The sequence below is a fragment of the Salmo salar genome, unplaced genomic scaffold, assembly GCF_965601325.2.
Source record: "Salmo salar unplaced genomic scaffold, fSalSal1 ptg000669l, whole genome shotgun sequence".
NCBI lineage: Eukaryota > Metazoa > Chordata > Actinopteri > Salmoniformes > Salmonidae > Salmo > Salmo salar.
Window position 1 is genome coordinate 750,934 of NW_027675458.1, and position 10,386 is coordinate 761,319.

The 10,386-nt window shown below is 42.1% G+C and overlaps 2 protein-coding genes across 2 annotated transcripts; both read left to right on the forward strand.

The window, feature by feature from the left end:
* Positions 1 to 491: 491 nt before the first annotated feature.
* On the forward strand, positions 492 to 3,284 carry LOC145877073 (NLR family CARD domain-containing protein 3-like). Its single transcript, XM_082972369.1, has 2 exons — positions 492 to 714; positions 1,085 to 3,284. The coding sequence occupies exons 1-2, from the start codon at positions 501 to 503 to the stop codon at positions 2,878 to 2,880; spliced, it is 2,010 nt and encodes a 669-aa protein (XP_082828495.1). The 5' UTR covers positions 492 to 500; the 3' UTR covers positions 2,881 to 3,284.
* Positions 3,285 to 4,354: 1,070 nt separating this feature from the next.
* Positions 4,355 to 7,203, forward strand: LOC145877066 (stonustoxin subunit beta-like). The gene is made up of 4 exons (XM_082972365.1): positions 4,355 to 4,395; positions 4,742 to 4,915; positions 5,234 to 5,280; positions 5,724 to 7,203. The coding sequence occupies exons 1-4, from the start codon at positions 4,355 to 4,357 to the stop codon at positions 6,254 to 6,256; spliced, it is 795 nt and encodes a 264-aa protein (XP_082828491.1). The 3' UTR covers positions 6,257 to 7,203.
* Positions 7,204 to 10,386: the final 3,183 nt, after the last annotated feature.

The window sequence follows — 10,386 nt, forward strand, 5'->3', positions numbered from 1 at the left end:
GCTTTCTGTCTGTCTCTCTGTCTGTGTGTCTTTCGCTGTCTGTCTGTCTGTCTGTCTGTCTGTCTGTCTGTCTGTCTGTCTGTCTGTCTGTCTGTCTGTCTGTCTGTCTGTCTGTCTGTCTGTCTGTCTGTCTGTCTGTCTGTCTGTCTGTCTGTCTGTCTGTGTCTGTCTCTGACTGTATGTCTCGCTTTCTGTCTATGTCTGTCTGTTTGTCTGTCCGTACTCACTCACTCCCTGGATGAGGAGATGTAATCTCATGTTTTGTCCACAGAAACCAACAGGAGAGATCAGAGTCAGAGATTCTCAGTGGTCAGTCTTCCCAGAGTCATCAAACAGACCTGGACTCCATATTCAGTGTATGTGGTCCTGTTATGAACATTTGTTTTTGTTTTCCTCAAGTAAAGTTGATCTGTCAATTATTCATTAATGTGTTAATGAGAAAGCATTTATTCTCTTGCTTAACTTATTTACTTGATTTATTTTAGTTGCTTGAAGAGAAAATGATGACATTTGTGAAGAACGAGCTGAAGATGTTCAAGAGGAATCTTAGTCCTGAACTCCCAGAAGGCTTTGAGAGTCAGAAGCAGGATGAGGAAGTGGTGGATGCTGAAGATGAGAAGCAGGAGAGCAGTGCCAGAGAGGGAGCTCTGAAGATCACACTGCACGTCCTGAGGAAAATGAACCAGAAGGAGCTCGCTGACACACTGGAGAAATGTAAGATCTGTCTGCCTCATGTTGAATGCTGTTTTATAACATTTAAAAGCTGTAGCTAAAGTACAGCTAAAGTAGCTGTGTAACTCAATGATATTGTAGCAGCCTTAACACAACACCTAGTGGCCTCAACAAGTTGCATAAGGGATGTGTTGTGGTGATTAATTTAGAGAGAGAGAGACAACATTAATAATACCAAAAATTACATAATCAGTCACACCAGTCTGTAATGCATTATGAAAACATTTACACAGTTATACAGTCAGTTAAGAGAATGAATGATTATAATTTAAAATGTTATAACAGTCCTACAATACTGTAGGCATTAAATCAGACGTAATATTAATATCCTCTGTGCTATTTCTTCATTCAGATGAGCTTGCTGTGATTTGCCAACGTGAACTCAAATCTAATCTAAAGAAGAAATTTCAATGTGTATTTGAGGGGATCGCTAAACAAGGAAACCCAACACTTCTCAATCAGATCTACACAGAGCTCTACATCACAGAGGGTGGAACAGGAGAGGTCAATAATGAACATGAGCTGAGACAGATTGAGACAACAAGCAGGAAACAAGCAAGACCAGAGACTGCAATCAAATGTAACGACATCTTCAAACCCTTAACTGGACAAGACAAACTTATCAGAACTGTGCTGACAAAGGGAGTCGCTGGCATTGGAAAAACAGTCTCTGTGCAGAAGTTCATTCTGGACTGGGCTGAAGGAAAAGCAAATCAGGATGTCCAATTTGTATTTTCATTCCCTTTCCGGGAGCTGAATTTGATGAAAGGGGACAAACACACTTTCATTGAACTTCTCAATCACTTCTCAATGGAAACCAAACAATCAAGAATCTCCAATTACGACAAGTACAAAGTTCTGTTCATCTTTGATGGTCTGGATGAGTGCCGACTGCCCCTAGACTTCCAGAAGAACAAGATCTGTTGTGACGTCACAGAGTCAACCTCAGTGGATGTTCTGCTGACAAATCTCATCAAGGGAAATCTGCTTCCCTCTGCTCTCCTCTGGATAACTACCCGACCTGCAGCAGCCAATAAGATCCCTTTAGGGTGTGTTGACCAGGTGACAGAGGTACGAGGATTCAATGACCCACAGAAGGAGGAGTACTTCAGGAAGAGATCCAGTGATGAGGACCTGGCCAGCAGAATCATCTCACACATAAAGACATCAAGGAGCCTCCACATCATGTGCCACATTCCAGTCTTCTGTTGGATTTCTGCAACAGTCCTTGAACACATTCTGAAACATAAGAGAGAAGAGATGCCCAAGACTCTGACTGAGATGTACACACACCTTGTGGTGTTTCACACCAAACAGAAGAACGAAAAGTATCTTGGGAAAGAAGAGACAGGTCCACACTTGAATAACAAGAGCATTCTGTCACTGGGAAAACTGGCTTTTCAACAGCTTGTGAATGGCAATCTGATTTTCTATGAAGAAGACCTGAAAGAGGCTGGCATTGATGTCAATGAAGCCTCAGTGTACTCAGGATTGTGCACACAGCTCTTTAAAGAGGAATGTGGGCTGTACCAGGACAAGGTGTACTGCTTCGTGCATCTGAGCATTCAGGAGTTTCTGGCTGCAGTATATGTGTTCCTCTCATTCAACAACAACAATGAGAATCTAATGGACAAACCTCAATCAACGTCCAGGAACTTTTCTGGGAGGATCAGTCTAAGGCGTAAAGTTTCTTTCTACAAGAGTGCTGTGGATAAAGCCTTACAAAATGAGACGGGAAACCTGGACCTTTTCCTCCGCTTCCTTCTGGGCCTCTCACTGGAGTCCAATCAGAAGCACTTACGAGGTCTACTGACAAAGACAAGAAGCAGCTCACAGAGCCATGAAGAAACAGTCAAGTACATCAAGGAGAAGATCAGGGAGAATCTCTCTCCAGAGAGGAGCATCAATCTGTTCCACTGTCTGAATGAACTGAATGACCATTCTCTAGTGGAGGAGATCCAAAGCTACCTGAGATCAGGAAGTCTCTCAAAACCCAACCTGTCACCTGCACAGTGGTCAGCTCTGGTCTTTGTGTTGCTGACTTCAGAAAAGGAGCTGGATGTGTTTGACCTGAAGAAATACTCCAGATCAGAGGAAGGTCTTCTGAGGCTGCTGCCAGTGGTCAAAGCCTCCAGAGCTGCTCTGTGAGTACATCAAATGATATTTAACTAATCATCAGGAAGAAATATTCAGTTTAGAGAAAAATATGCATTATTATATGTATATAATATTATTTTGAAAAACATATTGAATGAATGCATTGATTTTTCACATTAGTATAACAAAATGAACATACAATTGTAGGAGATTAAAGATTAATCTATATGTTGTTTGGGAATATGAACCAAATGCATCTACCGCTGTCCTTCTATACTACTGGTGTTAAATTAACAGTGTGTTTGTGAAGTCATGATGATCTCTTTGTCAGGCTGTCAGGCTGTGGAGTCACAGAGGAAGGCTGTGCTTCTCTGGTCTCAGCTCTGGAGTCAAACCCCTCACACCTGAGAGAGCTGGACCTGAGTAATAATGACCTGAAGGATCCAGGAGTGAAGCTACTCTCTGCTGGACTGGGGAATCCCCACTGTAAACTGGAGACTCTGAGGTCAGTATTCCTGTAGTTGGTCAACAAGTGATAACTGTTCACCAGATCCACATGTGTTTACCAGGCACACATAGTCCACACCATATGTGTTTGGACAGTGAAGCTTACAGTTTTAAATGTGGTGCTATGCTGCAGCATTTTGGATTTGAGATACAATGTTTCATATTAGGTGACTGTACAGAATGTCACCTTTTATTTGAGGTTAATGGTGAGAGGTTAGTATGTTTTGTTGTAGCCTCTATTGGTAATGGTGAGAGGTTAGCATGTTTTGTTGTAGTCTCTGTTATTGGTAATGGTGAGAGGTTAGTATGTTTTGTTGTAGCCTCTGTTATTGGTAATGGTGAGAGGTTAGCATGTTTTGTTGTAGTCTCTGTTATTGGTAATGGTGAGAGGTTAGCATGTTTTGTTGTATCCTCTGTTATTGGTAATGGTGAGAGGTTAGCATGTTTTGTTGTAGCCTCTGTTATTGGTAATGGTGAGAGGTTAGTATGTTTTGTTGTAGTCTCTGATATTGGTAATGATGAGAGGTTAGCATGTTTTGTTGTAGTCTCTGTTATTGGTAATGGTGAGAGGTTAGCATGTTTTGTTGTAGTCTCTGTTATTGGTAATGGTGAGAGGTTAGCATGTTTTGTTGTAGCCTCTGTTATTGGTAATGGTGAGAGGTTAGCATGTTTTGTTGTAGTCTCTGTTATTGGTAATGGTGAGAGGTTAGCATGTTTTGTTGTAGCCTCTGTTATTGGTAATGGTCAGAGGTTAGCATGTTTTGTTGTAGCCTCTGTTATTGGTAATGGTGAGAGGTTAGCATGTTTTTTGTGGCCTCTGTAACTTTCTCACTCATCATTTTTCATTATTATTGATTCATTCATGATTTTTCTTAATCATGGCATCATCATCATTAATTTAGTAGTGTTTAGAAACATGTTATCTACTGACTTAGACAGAAAATTACTCCTTTTACTACTTATACATATGACTTCTTCAAATGGGGGGACTAGATACATGAAGTGCTTTCATTTCTAAATGGTGAAACAGATATGTACTAAAATCCCCACAAATAAAAGGTGACATTATATACTGTCACCTCATATGAAACATTTGATCTGAAATCCAAAATGTTGGAGTTTAGAGCCACATTTAAAATGTTATCTTCACTGTCAAAATAGATATGGTGTGGACTGTATACTCAATACAATCTAAATCTGATACCTCACTGTCTGTCTTTTGACTGATACTGCTTTTAAACTGGTCTGGTCAGTCTACTCAAATATTTGTTCTATACATTTTTACATTTTTATTTTTACAAGTAATATTCTGATAATTTATAATAATGATACACCAATTTATGAATAGAAATGGCAGGTTTCATGACACTGATTTATGAAAATGTTTATATTTTTCTCTTTGCAGGCTGTCAGGCTGTCTAGTCACAGAGGAAGGCTGTGCTTCTCTGGTCTCAGCTCTGCGGTCAAACCCCTCACACCTGAGAGAGCTGGACCTGAGCTACAATCACCCAGGAGACTCAGGAGTCAGACTGCTCTCTGCTGGACTGGAGGATCCACACTGCAGACTGGAGAAACTCAAGTATGTGGAGGGTTTATGTCAATGTTCATATCAGACATGTTTGACTTTTCAGGCTAGTTAGGACAAAAATTCTGACCACCACTTGGACAAAGTTATATGCTGACTGTGTGTGTCTAGTGTGTGTGTGTGTGTGTGTGTGTGTGTGTGTGTGTGTGTGTGTGTGTGTGTGTGTGTGTGTGTGTGTTTGTGTGTTTGTGTGTGTGTGTGTGTGTGTGTGTGTGTGTGTGTGTGTGTGTGTGTGTGTGTGTGTGTGTGTGTGTGTGTGTGAGTTCAGGTGTATCCCTCAATGACTGTCTGTTTTTCTGCTAACCGCTACAGTGTGGAACATGGTGGAGAGAATAGAATGAAACCTGGACTTAGAAAATGTGAGTGTTGACTGCTGTGAAGAATATGACTAAGAATAAGTCTTAATTCAAGTTAAGTCAAAGACCACCATCATTACTGACTTGGTCATATTAAATATCATCTGTAGTTCTACAGAAGCAGAAATCAGGGACACCAACATTTACAAAGAGTTGATATGACAGTGTGTGTGTGTGTGTGTGTGTGTGTGTGTGTGTGTGTGTGTGTGTGTGTGTGTGTGTGTGTGTGTGTGTGTGTGTGTGTGTGTGTGTGTAATTAATGTGAATAAGTGTGTATTATATTACCATACAGTATAACATGTGATCATTCAACAAGTCTCAAGTTACCTTAACTTCTCCTTTTGATACCTAGAAACATCTACATTAAATGAATTAGTGAAAAGTGAGTTAATATTCTAATGAGAATGATGATGATTTCTAATATTGTGTCTGGTTTCATCCATCAGATGTCTGTGATCTCACACTGGACCTAAACACAGTACACAGACGCCTCTCTCTGTCTGAGGAGAACAGAAAGGTGACATGGAGGAGAGAGGAGCAGCCGTATCCTGATCACCCAGAGAGATTTGAGGACTCTGGACAGGTGCTGTGTAGAGAGGGTCTGACTGGGCGCTGTTACTGGGAGGTAGAGTGGAGTGGGAAATGGGCTGATATAGGAATGACATATAAAGGAATCAACAGGAGAGGATGGGGTGATGACTGTTGTCTTGGATACAATGACAAGTCCTGGTGTCTGATCTGCTCTGACAACAGATACTCTGCCAGGCACAATAATAATCCCACTACCATAGACGTCCCCTCCTCCAGCTCCCACAGAGTAGGAGTGTATCTGGACTGGCCAGCCGGCACACTGTCCTTCTATAGAGCCTCCTCTGACACACTGACCCACCTGATCACATTCACCTCCACATTCACTGAGCCCCTCTATCCAGGGTTTAGGGTTTGGAATAATGGTGACTCAGTGTCCCTGAAACAATAACTGGACACACACACACACACACACTGGACACACACACACACACACACACACTGGACAGACACACACACACACTGGACACACACACACACACTCTGGACACACATATACAAACACACACACTGACACACACACTGACACACACACACACACACACTGACACACATAAACACTGACACACACACACACACACACTGAACACACACACACACAATGGACAAACACACACTGGACACTCACACGTGACAGGCTTGTAATATTTTCTGATCTTTTACCATTTTGCATTTTTTTTATATATTTTACTGTTTGTGTTTGTACCACAGGAGGTTGGTGGGACCTTATTTGGGGAGGACAGTCTTGTAATGGCTGGAGTGGAATAAGTGGAATGGTATCAAACACGTGGTTTCCATGTGTTCCATTTCATTCACTCTGTTCCAGACATTATTATGAGCCGTCCTCCCCTCAGCAGCCTCCTCTGGTATGTACTGTCCTGTATGTGACAGAGCTCCAACAAGGAATTACAATGTATGTATTACTTTTAATACCTGCAAATGGCAAATAAACTACTGGAACTCCTTATGAATGTCTGCAGCCGACAAGAGGTGAAAATATTACCGGAATATTCTGCAAATGTTGATGAAGACGTCACTCAATCCACCCAAAACAACATGCAGTCTTTCCACAAGACTCCCATGAAGTTATAGTGTGACGTTATGAGTCGACGTTAAAGTAACATTCTCACAACATACTGCACTTGTTTTATCCTGTTTTAGATGTATCCTCTGTTTAAACATTTAAACTCTGACAATAACACTGTTAAATTACCAATGTGATCATTTCTTGTCTTTTATGTTGGAAAAACCAATTGTATAATTATATATGGACATACGCTCCATAGTTGTACAAGTATATATGATTATATTGTACTTATCATAATAAAACATACTTGAAACAAGAAAAAGCATGTTAATTGTGGAAACAGTTTTGTTATTGATTTTTGCATTGCTTCTCCCTGTCTCATGTTGACGTTTGTCATGAATCTTGACCTGGAGGCAGAACTGTGCGATTTCCTCTAGATATGTCAGCTGCAAAGTCAGAATTGGCTGTGGAAAATGTTGTTTTATGGTCTTAATTTAAGGGAAGGATTAGCAGTGTGGTTAGGGTTGAGGTTAGGATTAAAATCTGATTGTATAACTTTGTGCCTGAGCCAGCTAGGGAATACTTTGCTGAACTGCCTCCAGGGCAAGATTCATGACAATAAATGCCAACCTGCCTCCAGAACAAGATTCATGACAATAAATGCCAACCTGCCTCACAGTCGTCCCCTCCTTATCTTTACAAGGCTGCAGAACCTGCAAGCTAGTAAACAAAAGTAATAAAGAGTAAAGATAGTGATGTGGGGGTTCTCTCTTAACCTGTTATGGCTAGGGGGCAGTATTTTCACGGCTGGATAAAAAACGTGCCCGATTTAATCTGGTTACCACTCCTACCCAGTAACTACAATATGCATATACTTATTACATATGGATAGAAAACACCCTAAAGTTTCTAAAACTGTTTGAATGGTGTCTGTGAGTATAACAGAACTCATTTGGCAGGCAAAAACCTGACAAGGTTTCAGGCAGGAAGTGGCCTGTCTGACAAGGTGTCGTTCTTCTTGTCTCTGTTTATTGAAGAGTGAGGATCTTAGCTGTCCCGTGACACTTCCTACGGCTGCCATAGGGTCTCAGAAGGCGGTAAAAAGCTGAATCGTGGCTTTGCAGGCTCTGGCTGAAACAAAGTAGCGTGTTTGGGTAGTGGCTGGTTACAGTACTGTGAGACTCAGGCTCGTGCCCGCGTCGACCGAATGCTTTGTTTTCTTTCCTCTGTTTAGCTAAAAGGAGATTCCCGGTCGGAATATTATCGCTTTTTTACGAGAAAAATGGCATAAAAATGGATTTTAAACAGCGGTTGACATGCTTCGAAGTACGGTAATGGAATATTTAGATTTTTTTTTGTCACGAATTGCGCCACGCGCGCGACCCTGATTTACCATTTCAGATAGTGTCTGGGACGCACGAACAAAACGCCACTATTCGGATATAACGATGGATTATTTTGGACCAAACCAACATTTGTTATTGAAGTAGCAGTCCTGGGAGTGCATTCTGACGAAGACAACAAAAGGTAATGAAACTTTTATAATAGTAAAGCTGATATTGGTGAGTGCTAAACTTGCCGGGTGTCTAAATAGCTAGCCCGTGATGCCTGGGCTATGTACTTAGAATATTGCAAAATGTGATTTCACCAAAAAGCTATTTTAAAATCGGACATATTGAGTGCATAGAGGAGGTCTGTATCTATAATTCTTAAAATAATTGTTATGCTTTTTGTGAACGTTTATCGTGAGTAATTTAGTAAAATGTTAGCGAATTCCCCGGAAGTTTGCGGGGGGTATGCTAGTTCTGAACGTCACATGCTAATGTAAAAAGCTGTTTTTTGATATAAATATGAACTTGATTGAACAAAACATGCATGTATTGTATAACATAATGTCCTAGGGTTGTCATCTGATGAAGATCATCAAAGGTTAGTGTTGCATTTAGCTGTCTTCTAGGTTTTTGTGACATTATATGCTAGCTTGAAAAATGGGTGTCTGAATATTTCTGGCTTGGTACTCTGCTGACATAATCTAATGTTTTGCTTTCGTTGTAAAGCCTTTTTGAAATCGGACAGTGTAGTTAGATAAAGGAGAGTCCTATCTTTAAAATGCTGTGAAATAGGCATATGTTTGAAAAATTGAAGTTTTTGTATTTTAGAGGAGTTTGTATTTCGCTCCACGCCCATCATTGGATAATGGAGCAGGTGTTCCGCTAGCGGAATGTCTAGATGTAAGAGGATAACCCTCAGTCCCCAGGTGGGTAGATGGCAGGTTGAATAAAGAGAAGCTAGTGATGTGGGGGTTCTCTCATAACCCTCAGTCCCCAGGTGGGTAGATGGCAGGTTGAATAAAGAGAAGCTAGTGATGTGGGGGTTCTCTCATAACCCTCAGTCCCCAGGTGGGTAGATGGCAGGTTGAATAAAGAGAAGCTAGTGATGTGGGGGTTCTCTCATAACCCTCAGTCCCCAGGTGGGTAGATGGCAGGTTGAATATAGAGAAGCTTGTGATGTGGGGGTTCTCTCATAACCCTCAGTCCCCAGGTGGGTAGATGGCAGGTTGAATAAAGAGAAGCTAGTGATGTGGGGGTTCCCTCATAACCCTCAGTCCCCAGGTGGGTAGATGGCAGGTTGAATAAAGAGAAGCTAGTGATGTGGGGGTTCTCTCATAACCCTCAGTCCCCAGGTGGGTAGATGGCAGGTTGAATAAAGAGAAGCTAGTGATGTGGGGGTTCTCTCATAACCCTCAGTCCCCAGGTGGGTAGATGGCAGGTTGTATAAAGAGAAGCTAGTGATGTGGGGGTTCTCTCATAACCCTCAGTCCCCAGGTGGGTAGATGGCAGGTTGAATAAAGAGAAGCTAGTGATGTGGGGGTTCTCTCATAACCCTCAGTCCCCAGGTGGGTAGATGGCAGGTTGTATAAAGAGAAGCTAGTGATGTGGGGGTTCTCTCATAACCCTCAGTCCCCAGGTGGGTAGATGGCAGGTTGAATAAAGAGAAGCTAGTGATGTGGGGGTTCTCTCATAACCCTCAGTCCCCAGGTGGGTAGATGGCAGGTTGAATATAGAGAAGCTTGTGATGTGGGGGTTCTCTCATAACCCTCAGTCCCCAGGTGGGTAGATGGCAGGTTGAATAAAGAGAAGCTAGTGATGTGGGGGTTCCCTCATAACCCTCAGTCCCCAGGTGGGTAGATGGCAGGTTGAATAAAGAGAAGCTAGTGATGTGGGGGTTCTCTCATAACCCTCAGTCCCCAGGTGGGTAGATGGCAGGTTGAATAAAGAGAAGCTAGTGATGTGGGGGTTCTCTCATAACCCTCAGTCCCCAGGTGGGTAGATGGCAGGTTGTATAAAGAGAAGCTAGTGATGTGGGGGTTCTCTCATAACCCTCAGTCCCCAGGTGGGTAGATGGCAGGTTGAATAAAGAGAAGCTAGTGATGTGGGGGTTCTCTCATAACCCTCAGTCCCCAGGTGGGTAGATGGCAGGTTGAATAAAGAGAA

Bases quoted from the DNA above. Each gene is read 5' to 3' on its own strand.
- LOC145877073 (XM_082972369.1), top strand. From the start codon at position 501: ATGATGACATTTGTGAAGAACGAGCTGAAGATGTTCAAGAGGAATCTT. The intron at 715-1,084 runs GTAAGATCTGTC...TTCTTCATTCAG, and splicing joins CGCTGACACACTGGAGAAAT to ATGAGCTTGCTGTGATTTGC.
- LOC145877066 (XM_082972365.1), top strand. From the start codon at position 4,355: ATGGTGAAACAGATATGTACTAAAATCCCCACAAATAAAAG. The intron at 4,396-4,741 runs GTGACATTATAT...TTCTCTTTGCAG, and splicing joins AAAATCCCCACAAATAAAAG to GCTGTCAGGCTGTCTAGTCA. The intron at 5,281-5,723 runs GTGAGTGTTGAC...TTCATCCATCAG, and splicing joins GAAACCTGGACTTAGAAAAT to ATGTCTGTGATCTCACACTG.